Source organism: Salmo salar, chromosome 05 (genome assembly GCF_965601325.2).
Source record: "Salmo salar chromosome 05, fSalSal1, whole genome shotgun sequence".
NCBI classification, from domain to species: domain Eukaryota; kingdom Metazoa; phylum Chordata; class Actinopteri; order Salmoniformes; family Salmonidae; genus Salmo; species Salmo salar.
Genome location: NC_138295.1, coordinates 86,208,419 through 86,228,543, shown reverse-complemented (window position 1 = coordinate 86,228,543; position 20,125 = coordinate 86,208,419). Strand labels below are relative to the sequence as shown.

Below are 20,125 nucleotides of genomic sequence, written 5' to 3'. Positions count from 1 at the left end.
CTAACACGTTAGTAAACCGCTACAATAATGCACTACAGTGTATAGTCAGCAAGCAGTTTAGCAGTTACACTGGCGACCCCAGTGGCAATAAATTCACAAAACCATAAGCTTACCTTGACTTGGAAGAGTTCCAGTGTTGGATAGCCATAGCTAGCTAGGTAACATAGCATCCCTCTCTGTTTGAGCCAGGTGTTTGAGTAGGCTAAACTAGCTAGCGATGTAAGTGAAAGTGGAAAAAATGATATAGCTAGCTCTCGCTTCATTTTTTAAAGAAATTCCTTTGTTTAACTTCAATTATTGTCTTTCTCTTTAAGTCAACTACTCACCACATGTTATGCACTGCAGTGCTAGCTAGCTGTAGCTTATGCTTTCAGTACTAGATTCATTTTCTGATCCTTTGATTGGGTCGACAACATGTCAGTTAATGCTGCAAGAGCAAGGAAGTCCTCTGGAATTTGTGTAAATTTATGGAAGTGGGTGAGAACCACGACCCTCCTAGGTTTTGTATTGAAGTCAATGTACCCAGAGGAAGCTAGCTGTCCTCCAGCAACACCATGGTGCTACCCTACAGAGTGCTGTTATGGCTACTGTCGACCTTCATTGGTTGACCTGGGGCGTCAGCGTAGCCTAGTGGTAAGAGTGTTGGACTAGTAACCAAAAGGTTGTAAGTTCGAATCCCTGACCTGACAAGGTACAAATTTGTCGTTCTGCCCCTGAACAAGGCAGTTAACCCACTGTTCCTAGGCTGTCATTGAAAATAAGAATTTGTTCTTAACTGACTTGCCTAGTAAAATAAAAAATTGCAACACTGTATTTGAATAGATTATTTGGTGACTATATATTTAGTATAGTTTTATCTAAAAAGGTTCACTTTAATGTTTCACTGTCCTCCCCTTCCTCCTGAGGAGCCTCCACTGATTCCAACCGAATGTCACACATTTCTCATTAACCAATGTCAGCCATGATGTTTCCTTGACAGAGGAACCCTGAAGAGGGGTAAGAGGTTAGTTTGAGGAAGGAGTTGCGTTGACCACATGCTACACATGAGCTTATTTTCAGCTGGAGGGCCATACTATTGTAATATCAGCAGTTACCTGGGTACTGTTGGGGACAAGTCACACTGACTGAGGGACTGGGGAGATGAACAGGACACAGAATAATTTCCTTTACTCCGAAAGGAAGTGGCAAAGAGTCCTCTAGTCTACAGCTCTGAAAGACATTGATATCACTTATCATTTTCTAAAATAACTACTAATATCTTTCAGTTTGTCTGCAACAAAGTTTATTTTCAAGGACACTTGTACAAATATAGTAAACAAGCCAAAGACAAATATTATACCTGACATTTTCACACAAATCTACATATTAATCATGGTATAAATTTCCAAAATTAAAAATATAATACTGCCGTGTAGTAAATGTGACTTGATTAAAATATTTCATAGAAATATGATTCTTTTTTAGATACAAAAACACATGCAGCCTTCTCATGGTAGAGAGAGGAGCTGTCATTGTCTCCAAACACCATGTTATAGAGAGAAACTTCACTGACAAGGGCTGCATACCAAATGGCACCATATTCCCTATTTAGTGCACTACTTTTGACCAGGGCCCATAGAGAATGAAACTTATAGAGAAGAGGTTGCCATTTGGGATGTACCCAATTTCTCCATCAGGTGGCAGAAGGAAGCAGGTCTTCCTCACTGTCCCATACAGCAGGCCTCTCCTCTCGGGCCTACAGGTTGGAGCGAGTTAGCCATGGAAACTCCTAAGAGACACAGACAGAGCCAGACCATGGACAGTCAGTCGAACTGGCTTTGACGTCCAGATTTGAATTTGCCTGGTATAGACCAGGGAATGGGGTGTCAGGTCAGATTTGTCCTGTAGTTACCTGTTGCTTCCTGTCTGAGGAGGGGTCTATGAGAACGTTGAGGAGACTAGGTCTCTCCCAGTCACTGAGGCTGAGCTGTAAGGCACTACGCAGCTCCTCCTCTGTCCGCACCAGGAACCCTCGTCCTCCGAAGGCGTTCATGACCTCGTCATAGCGGGCTTCAGGCAGCAGGGTCACAGGGGGGGCTCTGGAGAGGAGGGGAGAGTGGAGAACCGAGGACAAGATGACCAACATATCTTTACTAGAGGGAATCCTGACCTTGACATAACCAGTCAGAGTAGGCCCAGTCCCAAATTGACCTTTAAACCCAAACCCCTCTGTACTCACACAGTGGTGAGATCTCCCATCTTCCCCATCATTTCCCACGTCTCTGCGTCCACGCCGCTGTAGATCCCGTTGTTGTTGACCACGATGATGACCACCGGGAGTTTATACCTGGTCAGAGGGGAAAGCATCAATAACGAGGGAAAGCATCAATGACTAGGTTAGGGGGTTGACACTTTAATTATCCTATGCACCTGACCAGTGATTACTACAACCACGTTTTGCTATGTGAGAGAGACCTTGACTGTACCAACCTGCACATGGTCTCCACCTCCATCCCAGAGAATCCAAAGGCACTGTCCCCCTCCACACACACCACCCTCTGGCTTGTGTTCTGGTTCCTCTGCACTGTTGCAGCCGCGATGGCAAAGCCCAGACCCACCCCCATCGTCCCGAAGGTGCCAGCATCCAACCTACACACACACACACACCAGGCTGCGTTAATAAGAGCTCAGAGTGTGAATAAAGGTACCTTAGTTGGGGTGTGTGTGTCTGTGTGTTAAGTAGGAAGCAAGGAATAATATCTGGGGGGGGTAAGATACTAAGAGAGTCCATCTAATCAGCCTGTCAGGCAGCACTACTTTGAATAGTCATCTAGTCAGCCTGTCAGGCAGTACTACATTGAGAAGTCAACCTGTCAGGCAGCACTATATTGAGAAGTCATCTAGTCAGCCTGTCAGGCAGTACTACATTGAGAAGTCAACCTGTCAGGCAGCACTATATTGAGAAGTCAGCCTGTCAGGCAGCACTACATTGAGAAGTCAACCTGTCAGGCAGCACTATATTGAGAAGTCATCCAGTCAGCCAGCACTACATTGAATAGTCATCTAGTCAGCCTGTCAGGCAGCACTATATTGAGAAGTCATCTAGTCAGCCTGCCAGGCAGCACTATATTGAGAAGTCATCCAGTCAACCTGTCAGGCAGCACTATATTGAGAAGTCATCCAGTCAACCTGTCAGGCAGCACTACATTGAGGAGTCATCTAGTCAGCCTGCCAGGCAGCACTACATTGAGAAGTCATCTAGTCAGCCTGCCAGGCAGCACTACAGTGAGAAGTAATCTAGTCAGCCTGCCAGGCAGCACTACATTGAGGAGTCATCTAGTCAGCCTGCCAGGCAGCACTATATTGAGAAGTCATCCAGTCAACCTGTCAGGCAGCACTACATTGAGAAGTCTTCCCAGGCAGAACTATCAACAGATCCCTGGACAACAACAACCAATTCCTACTTGCCTACAGGGAAAAGGCACGGGATACTTGGCGGATTTGACCTTTGACCTCTGTGTGAGGCGGCATGCCTTGCCTGTGTCGAGGAAGGTAGTTGTTCAACATGGTACGCCCAATGTCCATGGTGTTGGCCCCCTCACTCACGATGACACAGTCGTGGGGCAGCAGCTGGGAGATGTGGTGGAACACTTGGTAGTAGTTCATAGGTGTTGTCGACTGAAGAGCTAATGCCTGGAGAGAGAAACACAATCAAAACAGGGGTGGTAGATAGCCAAACAGCAAAGTTGTTGGACCTGTAGCCGAAAAGGTGGCCGGTTCGAATCCTAGGCCGGGTGCTGGAAAAATAGGAGGGAATTGATCTGGCAACTATAATGTATTCTACCTGTTGGATTAAAGTCAAGTTATTTCACAGATAACAAAGACAGTCAGTAATACAGACACACAGGCTAACTTGCTTAGGTCACAGGTCACGGACGGACACACCAACACACCTTTGTCATTGTTGCGTTAGCAGCCATCTTCTCTTTCAATGTGGTCCACCATTCTGTATCAGCTGGATACTTCCAGCCATCTTTATGAACATACTCTAGGAGCTGAAAGTAAAGATGAGGAGTAGAAACTAAGCAAACTGAATCAAGTACAGATGTATGATCTTAATTTGAGCACCCTGTTGCAGGAGAACTTTCCTGCAATGCAGGACATGTAAAACTTGTTGTATATTTGAGGTTTAAAAAGGCTTCTGAAGTTTTTACTCTTATACATTTCAGACTTGATTTTCCCCTATGAGAAATGTATCAACCCCTACAAAAAATGTCCAATTATTATAATCCACATAATAATTCACATTCCTGTTGCTGCAGGATTATTTTCCTGCTGTAGCAAACTGGTTCAAATAAGATCCTACATCTGTACCAATTCAATTCCATTTATACTTTGCTGCAAATCAAATAGTTGTTACAGACAGGATAATCAATGCTTGTTTCTTAAAAAAAATACATTTGTTTTAAACATTATTTTTGTAAAGTGTATTGAGACTTGTTAAATGCACTGTAAATAAAATGTGACTTGACAAGACATTACAGACCACCAGGACCCAGCAATAAAGTAACATACAGATATGGGGCACATATTAGATGCCTGTGATGTGTTACCTGCTTGACAACAGCATTGACGTCCCCCAGGACTGAGTTGTGTTACCTGCTTGACAACAGCATTGACGTCCCCCAGGACTGAGTTGTGTTACCTGCTTGACAACAGCATTGACATCCCCCAGGACTGAGTTGTGTTACCTGCTTGACAATAGCATTGACATCCCCCAGGACTGAGTTGTTACCTGCTTGACAATAGCATTGACGTCTCCCAGGACTGAGTTGTGTTACCTGCTTGACAATAGCATTGACATCCCCCAGGACTGAGTTGTGTTACCTGCTTGACAATAGCATTGACATCCCCCAGGACTGAGTTGTTACCTGCTTGACAATAGCATTGACATCCCCCAGGAGAGCAGCAGCAGGTTGCATGTTGTTCCCCATCTCCTCAGCACATAGATCAACCTTGACATAAATAACGTACGTGGAACGTTACTACAACATACCAGCAACGACACATGACAGGAAGAGCACCATGCGTGACACATGTAACAGCAGCTGGAAGACTGGTCAAACACAACAGAAATAACCAGGTTCCACCACATAATGATAAGGCTAACACACACACACACACACACACACACACACACACACACACACACACACACACACACACACACACACACACACACACACACACACACACACACACACACACACACACACACACACACACACACACACACACACACACACACACACACACACACACACAAAAAAATAAACTCAGCAAAAAAATAAATGTCCTCTCACTGTCAACTGCGTTTATTTTCAAACTAAACATGTGTAAATATTTGTATGAACATAAGATTCAACAACTGAGACATAAACTGAACAAGTTCCACTGACATGTGACTAAGAGAAATGGAATAATGTGTCCCTGAACAAAGGGGGGTCAAAATCAAAAGTAACAGTCAGTATCTGGTGTGGCCACCAGCTGCATTAAGTACTGCAGTGCATCTCCTCCTCATGGACTGCACCAGATTTGCCAATTCTTGCTTTGAGATGTTACCCCACTCTTCCACCAAGGCACCTGCAAGTTCCCGGAGATTTAGGGGGGGTAATGGCCCTAGCCCTCACCCTCCGATCCAATAGGTCCCAGACGTGCTCACTGGGATTGAGATCTGGGCTCTTCACTGGCCATGGCAGAACACTGACATTCCTGTCTTGCAGGAAAACACGCACAGAACGAGCAGTATGGCTGGTGGCATTGTCATGCTGGAGGGTCATGTCAGGATGAGCCTGCAGGAAGGGTACCACATGAGGGAGGAGGATGTCTTCCCTCTAACGCACAGCGTTGAGATTGCCTGCAATGACAACAAGCTCAGTCCGATGATGCTGTGACACACCGCCCCAGACCATGACGGACCCTCCACCTCCAAATCAATCCCGCTCCAGAGTACAGGCCTTGGTGTTACGCTCATTCCTTCAACGATAAACGCGAATCCGACCATCCCCCCTGGTGAGACAAAACCACCACTTGTCAGTGAAGAGCACTTTTTGCCAGTCCTGTCTGGTCCAGCGACGGTGGGTTTGTGCCCATAGGCAACGTTGTTGCCGGTGATGTCTGGTGAGGACCTGCCTTACAACATGCCTACAAGCCCTCAGTCCAGCCTCTCTCAGCCTATTGTGGACAGTCTGAGCACTGATGGAGAGATTGTGCATTCCTGGTGTAACTCGGGCAGTTGTTGTTGCCATCCTGTCCCACAGGTGTGATGTTCGGATGTACCGATCCTGTGCAGGTGTTGTTACACGTGGTCTGCCACTGCGAGGACAATCAGCTGTCCATCCTGTCTCCCTGTAGCGCTGTCTTAGGTGTCTTCACAGTACGGACATTGCAATTTATTGCCCGGGCCACATCTGCAGTCCTCATGCCACCTTGCAGCATGCCTAAGGCACGTTCACGCAGATGAGCAGGGACCCTGGGCATCTCTCTTTTGGTGTTTTTCAGAGTCAGTAGAAAGGCCTCTTTAGTGTCCTAAGTTTTCATAACTGTGACCTTAATTGCCTACTGTCTGTAAGCTGTTAGTGTCTTAATGACCGTTCCACAGGTGCATGTTCATTAATTGTTTATGGTTCATTAAACAAGCATGGGAGACAGTGTTTAAACCCTTTACAATGAAGATCTGTGAAGTTATTTGGATTTTTACGAATTATCTTTGAAAGACAAGGTCCTGAAAAAGGGACGTTTATTTTTATTGCTGAGTTTATATACATACATAAATATCCAGTTGAAGTCGGAAGTTTACATACACCTTAGCCAAATACATTTAAACTCCGTTTTTCACAATTCCTGACATTTAATACTAGTAAAAATTCCCTGTCTTTGGTCAGTTAGGATCACCACTTTATTTTAAGAATGTGAAATGTCAGAATAATAGTAGAGGGAATGATTTATTTCAGCTTTTATTTATTTCATCACATTCCCAGTGGGTCAGAAGTTTACATACACTCAATTAGTATTTGGTAGCATTGCCTTTAAATTGTTTAACTTGGATCAAACGTTTCGGGTAGCCTTCCACAACCTTCGCACAATAAGCTGGGTGAATTTTGGCCCATTCCTCCTGACAGAGTTGGTGTAACTGAGTCAGGTTTGTAGGCCTACTTGCTCGCACACGCTTTTTTAGTTCTGCCCACAAATTTTCTATGATTGAGGTCAGGGCTTTGTGATGGCCACTCCAATACCTTGACTTTGTCGTCCTTAAGCCCTTTTGCCTCAACTTTGGAAGTATACTTGGGGTCATTGTACATTTGGAAGACCCATGTGCGACCAAGCTTTAACTGACAGTGCGTTCAATAAAGACATGAAAACATATAATTGTTTGTGTGTTACTAGTTTAAGCAGACTGTGTTTGTCTGTTGTTGTGACCTAGATGAAGATCAGATCACATTTTATGACCAATTTATGCAGAAATCCAGGTATTTCCAAAGGGTTCACATACATACATACACACAGTGGCAAGAAAAAGTATATATATATATATATATATATATTTAGCGTTCCCTTTTATAAACCGAGTGATTCGAGCACTGAATGCTGATTGGGTTAAAGCCGTGGTACTGTATATTTAAGCAATATGGCCCAAGGGGGTGTGGTATATGGCCAATATACCATACAGGCCTTAGCCATGGTATATTGGCAATATACCACAAACCCCTGAGGTGCCTTATTGCTATTATAAACCTGTTGCCAATTAGAACAGTAAAAATACATGTTTTGTCATACCCGTGGTATACAGTCTGATAAACCACGGCTGTCAGCCAATCAGCATTCAGGGCTCAAACCACCCGGCTTATAAAAGACCGTATAACATGGGTATGACCCCAAAAATATTTTCACTGTTCGAATGATGTGGTAACCAATTTATAATAGCAATAAGGGACCTCTGGGGTTTAAGGTATATGGCCAATATACCACGGGCTAAGGCCTGTATCCAGGCACTCTGCGTTGCATCGTGCCTAAGAACAGCCCTTAGCCGTGGTATATTGGCCATTTACCACACCACCTAGTGCTGTACCACCACCAGATGTACTGTACAGCACTATGACAGCCATGACATTATTTGGAGAGACCACAAGAGACTTATAGAGAAGCTATATAGGTAATAGACTAAATCCAATAGACTGACTCAAAGACATTTATACCTGGTTACAATGAACTGCAGTACACTACGACATGACCTGTGACAAGGGTTGCAAAATTATGGCAACTTTCCCAAAATTCCCAGAAATCCCTGTTGGAAGATTCCAGAAATCAGAACATAATAAGCAGAAAATCTGGAAACCTGAAAATAAAATTTAAAAAGCAACCCTACTGGTGAACTTTGACCTACCTGGATGACCTTTACATGGGGGTCAAACCTTGGGAGAAGGCCAAAGTGCAGGATCCAGTTGAGCCTGGCACCAAGTAGGACCACAACATCAGACTGGAGCAGAGCTCTGCAGTCCAAACCAAGACCATAGAACCAGGAGGATAGAAAGAGAGGAGCATATAAAGAGAGGAGGAGGAGTATAGGAGGAGGAGGGTTAGGAAGAGAAGAGGGGAAGGATAGGAAGAGAGGAGGATAGAAAGAGAGGAGGAGGGATAGAAAGAAAGGAGGAGGAGGGATAGAAAGAGAGGAGGAGGGATAGAAAGAAAGGAGGAGGAGGGTTAGAAAGAGAGAAGGAGGATAGAAAGAGAGGAGGAGGGATAGAAAGAGAGGAGGAGGATAGAAAGAGAGGAGGAGGGATAGAAAGAGAGAAGGAGGATAGAAAGAGAGGAGGGATAGAAAGAGAGAAGGAGGATAGAAAGGGAGGAGGATAGGAAGAGAGGAGGAGGAGGATAGGAAGAGAGGAGGAGGAGGGTTAGGAAGAGAAGAGGAGGAGGATAGAAAGAGAGGAGGAGAATAGAAAGGGAGGATAGAAAGAGAGGAGGAGAATAGGAAGAGAGGAGGATAGGAAGAGAGGAGGAGGAGGATAGGAAGAGGAGGAGGAAGAGGAAGAGGAGGAGGATAGGAAGAGGAGGAGGATAGGAAGAGGAGGAGGATAGAAAGAGGAGGATAGAAAGAGGAGGAGGATAGAAAGAGAGGAGGATAGAAAGAGAGGCGGAGGGGGGTTAGGAAGAGAGGAGGAGGATAGAAAGGGAGGAGGAGGAGGATAGAAAGGGAGGAGGAGGAGGATAGGAAGAGAGGAGGAGGAGTATAGGAAGAGAGGAGGAGGAGGAGTATAGGAGGAGGAGGGTTAGGAAGAGAAGAGGAGGAGGATAGAAAGAGAGGAGGAGAATAGAAAGGGAGGAGGAGAATAGAAAGGGAGGAGGAGAATAGGAAGAGAGGAGGAGGAGGATAGGAAGAGGAGGAGGATAGAAAGAGAGGAGGGTAGAAAGAGAGGAGGGTAGAAAGAGAGGAGGATAGAAAGAGAGGAGGATAGAAAGAGAGGAGGATAGAAAGAGAGGAGGATAGAAAGAGAGTAGGAGAGGGATTAGGAAGAGAGGAGGAGGATAGAAAGGGAGAAGGAGGATAGGAAGAGGAGTGTTAGGAAGAGAGGAGGAGGATAGAAAGGGAGAAGGAGGATAGGAAGAGGAGGATTAGGAAGAGAGGAGGAGGATAGAAAGGGAGAAGGAGGATAGGAAGAGGAGGGTTAGGAAGAGAGGAGGAGGAGAGCAGGGAAAAGAACACAATCCGATTAAACAAAATGTGATGAAAAGAGACTAGTTATAGATAGGGATTTCAGGAAGGCCCAGAGTTCTCCTGGTCTGTTCATCCTGTTCCTACTTATACAGTCAAAGGTTTGTACATGATTATGATGCCAGCTGAGAGAAGGAGTGGCTGACCTGGAGCGGGCAGCAGCAACACAGTTGGGGTGGTCATCAGGCAGCACCCCTTTACCCATGGGGGTGGGCAGGAAGGGCAGGCCACACCCCTCCACCAGCTCCCTCAGAGCCCCCTCTGCTCTTCCATGGGCTGCACCTGCAGAGGGAAACAGACAGAGGGCACCGCCAAACTGATATCAACAGACTGACCTTTCCAGCTGGGATGCATTCAGCTGAACACAACGTTGTGCAATGTTCAGATAAAAATATAGCATGTAGAACAAACATGCCTCTCTGACAGGTAGAATGAGTAATCGTGTCCACAACTTTTGTCTACTGAACGTGGTCCTGTTTTCAGCTGAACCCTGGTACAGTGCTATAGGTGTTACAGTGCGTTTCAGCTGGCTACTGATCAGTCCTGGACAGACGCACGTAACATAACTGGTAGTAGAGTCTGTCAACAGACTGGGACACGGCAACTAGGGAAAGGGAAAGGGGGATACCTAGTCAGTTGCACAACTGAATGCCTTCCACTGAAATGTGTCTTCCGCATGCAACCCTCTGAATCAGAGAGGTGCGGGGGCTGCCTTAATCCACATCTTCGGCACCCGGGGAACAGTGCCTTGCTCAGGGACAGAACGACAGATTTTTATCTTGTCAGCTCGGGAGATTTGATCCAGCAACCTTTCGGTTAGTGGCCCAACGCTCTAACCACTAGGCTACCTGCCACCAACGAGCAACTCTGTTCTGGTACGCTGATTTTTCACTACTGATCATTTGGACAAATCACGATTTCGCAGGTGCTCGCATCTTTTCAATGTCAGAAGGGGATGGGGACATTTGGCCCATAAACTTGCCTGAAACTTGCAGAGAGTTTCTATTGAGTGTAGGTGAAGACTTCACAAGTCACGTTAGTATCTTTCTCTTAATATCTCCCCACAGAACTGAATCAAGTACCTGACGCAATTCCACAAGATTTTAGTTCTGGGTTTGGCTAATAAAAAGCATTGCCTAACTTTCCCAATGATAAGTAAAGGCTGTGTGGCCTACCTTTCCCAATGATAAGTAAAGGCTGTGTGGCCTACCTTTCCCAATGATGAGTAAAGGCTGTGTGGCCTACCTTTCCCAATGATAAGTAAAGGCTGTGTGGCCTACCTTTCCCAATGATAAGTAAAGGCTGTGTGGCCTACCTTTCCCAATGATAAGTAAAGGCCGTTTGGCCTACCTTTCCCAATGATAAGTAAAGGCTGTGTGGCCTACCTTTCCCAATGATAAGTAAAGGCCGTTTGGCCTACCTTTCCCAATGATGAGTAAAGGCTGTGTGGCCTACCTTTCCCAATGATAAGTAAAGGCTGTGTGGCCTACCTTTCCCAATGATAAGTAAAGGCTGTGTGGCCTACCTTTCCCAATGATGAGTAAAGGCTGTGTGGCCTACCTTTCCCAATGATGAGTAAAGGCTGTGTGGCCTACCTTTCCCAATGATAAGTAAAGGCCGTTTGGCCTACCTTTCCCAATGATGAGTAAAGGCCGTTTGGCCTACCTTTCCCAATGATAAGTAAAGGCCGTGTGGCTCCTTTTAGGACAGTCAGTGCTTCTGTGATCGCGATATGGTCAGCCATACTCACTGGAGGAGGTGGACAACAGGGCACCTCTCTGACAAAGGAAATAGGAAAGAATTGGTCAAAAATTAAACATGTTACCCATCAACTTTATTGCATACGTAAATAAATCATGAAGGTCTATCTAGGTTTATTGCTATTCTCTGATGAGAATACTTTGATATAGTGCTATATTTTCTAACTAATTTAACAAAATCTGGTCATTTCTTGTTCACTTCAGATGTTAAAAGGTAGAACAAAATAAAATCAAAATGACTATGGTGATGTGAAGTCAGAGGTATACATATTCAACAGTAACACATTAGTATACATTTTAAATGGATTAAAGACAGTGGTAGCCACCAACCTGACTCTGCTCCTGTCCACTTTAGCATTGACCATGTCCCCAGATATGTCTACGTATACAGCACCAGGCCTTCCATACATGCTAGTGCGTACTGCCTAAGACAGACCAAACACCCTTCCATTCAGAATCAATTAAGGCTGTGTTCTTCTGACGCACTTAAGTTACCTTGCTAAGCTGGAAAATTAGAGGTCAGAAAACAGACAATTGCAGGTGATACCAAATGATATGAAGAGGACTAAACAGAGGGAGTCAGAAGAGACTGTATACCTTCTCTACCACTGAGGAGATCATATCCAGACTGCTGGGCCGAGCTGAGAACTTACTGTACAGTCTGCACGCCTCCACCTGACAGAGAAAGAGGACCACAAATAACAAATGATGTCCTCTTTCAGCAATGAAACTGCTAGGACCAGTTTTCTGGACAGAGATTCTCTAATGAGTTTGCTTTTTAGGCCATGACTAAACTTAATCTGTGTCCGGGAAACCACCCCCTAATGATCAATAGTCAGAAACCTCATGGTTGAATTAGTACCTGTGGAAACTCTTGAAACGCCCCAGTGGTCTCCTGGTTTTGATCGGAGGAGCCTCCAATAACAATCACAGGCCTACAGAGAGTGTGGTATCAAACAATGACATCAACTGACAAGCGGAGATAGTTTGGAGTCCTCAGATCATTTTTTGCAGTGTAAGGATAGCATCCCTTCTTTTGAAAGGAAGGACCACTGAACATGAGTACAAGGGCCTTCTGTTTGTAGAGTTCTAACATACCAGCAGTTCATGTTAGCGTTGGCCATTCCACCAAGAGCATGGATGAGTCCCGGTCCAGACACAACCAGACACGCCCCTGGACTGGAGAGGAACAGACAGACAGGCAGACAAACAGGAAGATAAGCAGACAGAGAGGAACAGGTAGTAAGACAGGAAGACAAACAGAGAGACAGACAGACAGAATTAGCAATGTAAAACAGCTATGAAACTGACCCTCACACACAAGTCTGTGTACGGCTAGTTAATATCCCATGATTTGGGGAGAGCTGGTTTAGTATTTTATGGAGAGAGTAGTCTCCCTAGGCAGACGGGCTGCTTCCCACATTAACAATGTATCGACATCGGTCAGGGATTTCAGAGAGGCGAGACAGTATCTCTAAAGCTCTCTTATAATGACAATCCTCCTACCGTCCAGTGAGGTAACCAACAGCAGACGCAGCATAGCAAGCCTGTTGGATGACACATACCACATCAGTATTACTGGTGTCCCCACAACCAATTCACATGAAAAAATGTAATGGGAAGACTCTGAATTCATAAAAATAAAAGGTGGCTTACGGCTTGTTCATTGCGCATTCCCACATACTTGATTCCTGAGGCTTGAGCTGCCATAGCCACTTCAATGACTGGAACACCAACTATTCCAAACATATATTCTACATTCTGCAGAGAGATACATGAAGATACAGTATGAATTTACAGTGTAGTTTAGATGTTCTTTGCATTGACACACACTTTGGCATGCATCAACAGGGGTGTTAACATATGCTATTCAATATGTTAACAAACATCCACATAAACTTCTAAATGTTTTGCTACAACGATAATAATAGTTCGCTATACCAGTGCAATGACCTTTGACACACTTTCACAACTCCTAGTGCTACATTGTCACTGCCAAGGACATGATCAGCGACTAATATATTATTTACCAAATCGTAGCAATACCGTTATACAGTGTAATACTATTTTATATAAATTGCACATATCTCACCTGAGCTTTTAGTGCCTCAGCAATGAGCTGAGCGCCTGTCACGTCTTCCATTATTACTGTCCAGAAATCTGTTCGTGATACTCAATAGCTTATACGTCGTTTTCAGATATCTTGCAAATCATTTGTTTTTGTCCGCATTACAAAATGCATTATATGAGTAGCTACAATCGATAGATATTTCGATAGCCACTAACAGCACAGAGTTCAAAGTTGAGTGACTGGACGACTTTTGACACTGCTGCCCAAAGCATGACCCGTTAATACAACTTCCGGGTTCAGGGCCAATCACATGAGCCGTACAATAGTAGTTATGAATATGTATGAACTAGTAGCCTTTTTCTTTTTTTATTGCAAGAAATACATAACAAGGTCTCATTATGTGTTTATAACTGCACTTACACTTAACTCAATTAAGTCATTATGAGTGTATGACTTGAGTGTATGCATTATAGATATGGACTTCATAGAAAGTGTAAGAACTGTTCTCTGTTCATCTTGTTTTAAAATTGTTAAATCAAAATTTAAAACAAGAAACTTGTTATAAATGCAAAGAAAACACATTTTATGATTTTTAATAGGTTCAAAAAGTTGGTTGAAAATACACTTGCACTTACGAGCTTAGAAGGTTCTCGAATGAATCAGGTGTCTGCATATAAATACTTTGGGATATGGTTGGATGATAAACTGTCTTTTAAAATGCATATTGATGAATTTTGTAAATGGCTAAAAATCAAGCTAGGCTTCCTCTATAGAAACAGGACATGTTTGTCCTCTACAAATAGAAGACAAACTGTACAAGCTACTTTTATGTCTGTTATAGATTATGGGGATATTATCTACATGCATGCTACAGCATCAACACTTAAATCGCTGGATGCTATTGAGCACTTAGGTTTATTACGGGTGATAGTTATTACGGGTGATAGTTATTACGGGTGATAGCTACACAACTCACCCTTGGGTTTTATATCAAAATGTGGGTTGGACATCGCTGTTCATGAGACGAGAACAACATGCTCTCGTGTTTGTCTATAAAGCACTTCTGAATAAACTACCTTCTTATTTATCATCACTCATCAATATTAGATTCATAATTCCGAAAACCAGGTCTCAAGCATGGATTACACTTGAGGCCCATGCGATTTCCATAAAGTTGGGTATGGCTGCCTTTTCCTGTTACGCTCCTTGCCTATGGAATAGCCTGCAGACTAAACTTAAACTTGCGACTCTTGTACCCCTTGCCCATTTAAAATATGTATTTTTGTATTGCTTGTAACTGTTTCGGGTAATGCAAGTTCTTGTGCTGTTAGGGGAATAACCTGTGTACATGTAATCATCTGCTGCTGGATTCCTTGTTGTGTTATCTGTGATCGTTTTGTTTGTCTTGTTGTGTTATCTGTGATCGTTTTGGTTGCCTTGTTGTGTTATCTGTGATCGTTTTGTTTGTCTTGTGTAGTTTCTTAATCATTGTAGCTAAACTGAATGTGTAACATGTATACGCAGGGCCCAGCTGTAAAAGAGACCTTGGTCTCAGTCTGTGTTCTTTGTTGAAATAAAAGTATAATAATCTTATCCGTTCATGGCTTTAGTTGTGGCTTGATCATGTTTTTATTTTATTTATTTCACCTTTATATAACCAGGTAGGCAAGTTGAGAACAAGTTATCATTTACAATTGCGACCTGGCCAAGATAAAGTGTACGGAGTTTTCTCCTATCTGTCTTTATATGTGACGACATCTTTTCTGTATTAAAATGGGATTTCCACAATCAATAATCATAAGCAGTACTTAAATATGAATACATTTGACTATGTGGTTTGAAGTACTTTACCATTATCTTGCACATACAGTAAGACTACTATAGACAGAAATCAATGCAGCAATGTTTTATTAAATAAAGGCTCTGATTAAAATAGTAATAAAATCAGGCATTTGGCTAATTCTTCTTCCCAAAAGCTCCTCTGAATGGTTTAGAGACGGCTCTGGAGATAGCTGGTAACACCCTGACTATGAGAGGGCGTTTACGGGACTGGGACTCCTGGGGAGCAGGGGCCAGTGTGGTTGTCAGGTCCTCCTTGGGTGGGGAAGTGGATGGAACCTCTGGAACCTCACACTCAGCATCTGTGATAAGAATATTTTATAATCAGAAAATGAACGTGTGTGTTTGTCTGTCCGTCTGTCTGTCTGCCTTTCTGTCCATCCTGTATCTGTAGTCACTGTTTTAACAAGCTGGCCAGAGGGTGACACATCAATATGACATTATCAATGCTTATCACTTACTCTGTGAAATACGAGTCTCTCTGTGACGTTTGGTAGGCAGCGCATCCTATTCAGGGTGGCTCTTCGGTTCCCCTTTTGTCTTGAACAGCTGTTGACAAAACACATGGGGCGGCAGGTAGCCTAGTGGTTAGACCTTTGGACTTTTAACCCAAAAGTTGCAAGATCGAATCCCTGATCTGACAAGGGTCATTCTGCCCCTGAACACGGCAATTAACCCACTGTTCCCAGGCCGTCATTGTAAATAAAAATGTGTTCTTAACTGACTTGCCTACTTAAATAAAGGTTAAATAAAAAACATCAGGACAACTGAGCCTGTGTAAAATATCTGATGTGCATCCCAAAAGGCGCCACATAAGCCACTACTTTTGACAAGGGCCCATAGTGCTCTGGTCAAAAGTAGTGCACTATATAGGGAATAGGGGTCAATTTAGGACACAGACTTTGACTCTCTCCCATGTGTATTAGGATTGTATTACAGCGGCCTCACTCAACCTCCTAAAGACAATGACAACAGCATTGTTCTAATGCTGAGACAATAGGGGTTTAGTGAATCTGTAGGGTACATTTCAGAACCTGCCTTACAGAGCTAATCTCAAAACACAGAGCCCCCTACCTTCATCCTGATCTTTGGAATCTTGGCAATTTTGGGCAGAAAACGCTACTTCCTGTTCATCTAAGTCTTTTCCACTCCGGCAGAGGCAAGGCGGGCCATGCAGTCAGCCTTTACATCAGCCGGGCTAAGGCCCCTGGCAGGGAATTCCTCAGTAGCATTAAGGTCAGCCACAACACCATGAGTGATGTCACTTGCGGCATTGCTGGTGTCTAAGTAAGAAGAGCAAGCTGGTGTGACTGACCTGGATACAATAACTGGGAGAAGAGGACGCAACAATGGAAAGCAGTCACTGCGTCCTCAAAAGGCATTCTCTTCTCTTTATAGTGCACAACTTTTGAACAGGGCCCATAGGGTCTGGCTCTGGTCAAAAGTAGTGCACTAAACATGGAAGAAGGTGCCATTTTGGACGCAACCAGCAAAGTTCACATCATAAAACGCAATGTATTGAGCATCATGTTACAATGAAGTCCTATGCAGATGAAAAGAGGTACTTTCACTTACCATCCTCCATTGCAGACTTGGACAAATCAGTCAGGCTGTCCATCACCATGTCTGTCATCAACTTGATGACCTGATCCAAAACCCTGTCAGCGGTGGGTGGCATAGGCCTACCCAAACACTGCCCCAGGAGTCTGCTAACAGAAGTCTGGGCAAAGCTGTAAACGAGCTCTGAAGCATCGTCCTTTGACAGCTTCCTCAGTGCTGGCTTTGGCAGCGCTGGTTGAGAGAGGCTTCTGTGGCCAGTCATGGATTGAAGCTGGCAGCTTATGGTTATCTCCTGAATGAGACCATGGACCTTTGCGATCAGGTTGCCAGACGCATCTTGAAGGGCTTCAATTGACAGGAGCCTATCCAGATTTTCTTCTGCTGAAGTCATCTCTGGGTCGTCTGTCTTCAATGTGTCCATTATAGTTTTCACTATGATACTGGTGTCAGATATGTTTATTTCTTGTTGGCTCACAAGCGCTGACTGTGAACCAGTCTTGTCCATTGCGTTAGAGGTATGGCATTCTGTACTTGTGATCTCATCGGCAGCGCTCATGTCAGGCAACAGGTCAAGGCTCTCCAGTAGAGAGTCTAACATGTTAGTGGCTATCAGACACTCCTCACTTGCATTCTGCCCAACAGATGAACTCTCAGAGTTGGCCAATCTGCACTTGATCACATTTAGGATCAAGCTGAGCGTCTTCTTTGCAGTTTTGCTAAAGCCTTCTTGGCTGACTGCCACTGTTCCGTCTTGTAGAGCCACAAGAGTTTCACAACTTTCACTCAATCCACTACCATGGAGAGGAGAGGCTCTCTTCAAACTGGTGTCGCTCATAACTGACACACTCCTGGTGGGCAGAGTGACATCCTCACTGCATGTGTCAATTACATGGTGGTCTGTGGAGGAGCAAATCTTAGACACAAGGGCTTTAGACCTTTTAGTCAAACTGACTTTTGAAAATGGCTTCTCACTTCTCACAGACGGAGGGCGGCTCCTGTCCTTAACAAGAGCAGTGTCAGGGGACTTCGAGTATCTGAGTGTCTCCACAGGGGTGGAGTCCAGCACATCTTTGGCTGTGGTGACAGACACGGGTGGAAAAGACAAAAAACTGGTAATAACCAGGGAGGATATAGAGGATATAAGAATGTCAGATGATTGACCGTTGGTAGCTAGGGGAGGATAAACAGAGAGGATATAAGAATGTCAGATGATTGACCGTTGGTAGCTAGAGGAGGATAAACAGAGAGGATATAAGAATGTCAGATGATTGACCGTTGGTAGCTAGAGGAGGATAAACAGAGAGGATATAAGAATGTCAGATGATTGACCGTTGGTAGCTAGAGGATGATAAACAGAGAGGATATAAGAATGTTAGATGATTGACCGTTGGTAGCTAGAGGAGGATAAACAGAGAGGATATCAGAATGTCAGATGATTGACCGTTGGTAGCTAGAGGAGGATAAACAGAGAGGATATAAGAATGTCAGATGATTGACCGTTGGTAGCTAGAGGAGGATAAACAGAGAGGATATCAGAATGTCAGATGATTGACCGTTGGTAGCTAGAGGAGGATAAACAGAGAGGATATAAGAATGTCAGATGATTGACCGTTGGTAGCTAGAGGAGGATAAACAGAGAGGATATGAGCAGATTGCTGGACGACTATAACCTTCACATGAACAGACAGATTTCTAGAACAGTGGTGTTGCTAGATGACATCCTCATGATGTTAACACAGCAGATAATAAAGAATTTTGGGGCTGAGGCCATCGAAGCCTGTCACCTGCTAGCTGTGTACCTGGCTCTGGATAGAAGTCTCCCCTGTGCACTGATGTAGGATCAGCTTACCCTCCCTAGATCCTCAATCATTAGTGGAGAACATGACAAAAATGACCTTAGATCAGTGTCTAGTGGGCATTTTCACACTATACCATGTAACATCCCTAGAGTGGGCTTTGTCTTCCTAGCAACATGACCAAACAAATGGCCATCTTGGTCAGGAAAACTTTTTAATTACAGAAGCTCTATGTGATATTCTATGTGTACATGCAGTGTGGATGGGGGTCCTCTTCAGGGTGAAGTCCTTAACCAGGATGGAGGCTCCCTGGTTGATGAGGACGTCAACACACTCCACATGGCTTTTTAAGGCAGACAGGTCCAGAGGGTGCGCCCCTGGCTGTCCCTCACGTCTAGATCCAGCAGAGACTGAACCAGGACCTCCATAGCATGGTGGTTGCCGTGGTACGCCTGAATAGACACACAAACACAGTCTCAAGCAAAGTCCAGTGGTACGCCTGAATAGATATATAATCAATGTCCTATAGTAGACCAGTGGTACGCCTGAACAGAAATACAGTGCTAGACCTCTAAAGTAGACCAGAGTCTTTCAATCGGGAGCCCATTTTTGCTCCCGCCCAGCATCAACATCGGAGGTCCCTGCCAAGCGTGGGATTGAGAAACAAACACTCTACTTCTCCTCTGAGGTTGATTAACTCAAATGGCAAAATAAGGAAATCATCCTCATCATCACTGTGTAGAATATGCATGTATTTTACACGAATCAGGAATAGATAGGAATTTGGTGTGTGAGTCTGTCTGGACAGTCAACTTCCTGTGGAAAATCAACACCATGCCTGCTTCCCAGATAGCACCCTATTCCCTATGTAGTGAACTACTTTTGATCAGGGCCTATAAGGATCTGGTCAAAAGTAGTGTACTAAATAGGGAGCCATTTGTCATATGGAGACCACTACAGGAGCAGGTAGGCTTTACTCACAGCGAGGTGTAGAGGGCTGATGGGAGCTCTGACATCAAAGTCGTTCAGGATGTCTGTCCCTGAGCTTTCAATTAGTTGAGGAAAGACAAGGACGGCCAGTTCAGACTTGTAACATATTTACTTGGAAGGTTAGTCTAGTAGCATGTGTAACATGGTAAATCTCAGTGACCAGCCCCTGCAGACATACTGGGGTGTTGCATCCATACCTTAAACAAGCAAGTGTGAGGAAAAGTTACCAACTGGCACTTACCACATCTAAAGGTGTTTCACTTGCAATCTGGGCAAAGAACATCAAGAGTGACGATGCGTCCACGACAAACATGCAGCCACACCTTAAAACCTACTGTTGGGTTCTGAGAATATGAAA

The 20,125-nt window shown here is 44.3% G+C and overlaps 1 protein-coding gene across 2 annotated transcripts; it reads right to left on the bottom strand.

The window, feature by feature from the left end:
• Positions 1-1,259: 1,259 nt before the first annotated feature.
• Positions 1,260-13,870, bottom strand: LOC106596819 (2-hydroxyacyl-CoA lyase 1). Of its 2 annotated transcripts, XM_045719174.1 has the most exons (17): positions 13,604-13,870; positions 13,168-13,272; positions 13,018-13,058; positions 12,610-12,690; positions 12,374-12,446; positions 12,109-12,186; positions 11,842-11,936; positions 11,417-11,529; positions 9,898-10,033; positions 8,423-8,528; positions 4,911-4,994; positions 3,933-4,034; positions 3,518-3,672; positions 2,470-2,628; positions 2,219-2,326; positions 1,892-2,078; positions 1,260-1,768 (listed from the first exon to the last, which is right to left on the bottom strand). In XM_045719174.1, exons 1-17 carry the CDS (start codon positions 13,652-13,654, stop codon positions 1,736-1,738), a joined length of 1,707 nt encoding a protein of 568 aa, XP_045575130.1. In that variant the 5' UTR covers positions 13,655-13,870; the 3' UTR covers positions 1,260-1,735. The 2 variants fall into 2 exon arrangements, with proteins under 2 accessions (XP_045575130.1, XP_045575131.1); XM_045719175.1 differs by lacking the exon at positions 4,911-4,994.
• Positions 13,871-20,125: the final 6,255 nt, after the last annotated feature.

Excerpts from the sequence above, each read along its gene's own strand:
- LOC106596819 (XM_045719174.1), bottom strand. The coding sequence starts at position 13,654 with ATGGAAGACGTGACAGGCGCTCAGCTCATTGCTGAGGCACTAAAAGCT. Across the intron at positions 11,937-12,108 it reads TCTCCTCAGTGGTAGAGAAG|GCAGTACGCACTAGCATGTA; the intron begins GTATACAGTCTC and ends GGTCTGTCTTAG. Across the intron at positions 4,995-8,422 it reads CCCATGTAAAGGTCATCCAG|GTTGATCTATGTGCTGAGGA; the intron begins GTAGGTCAAAGT and ends ATTTATGTCAAG.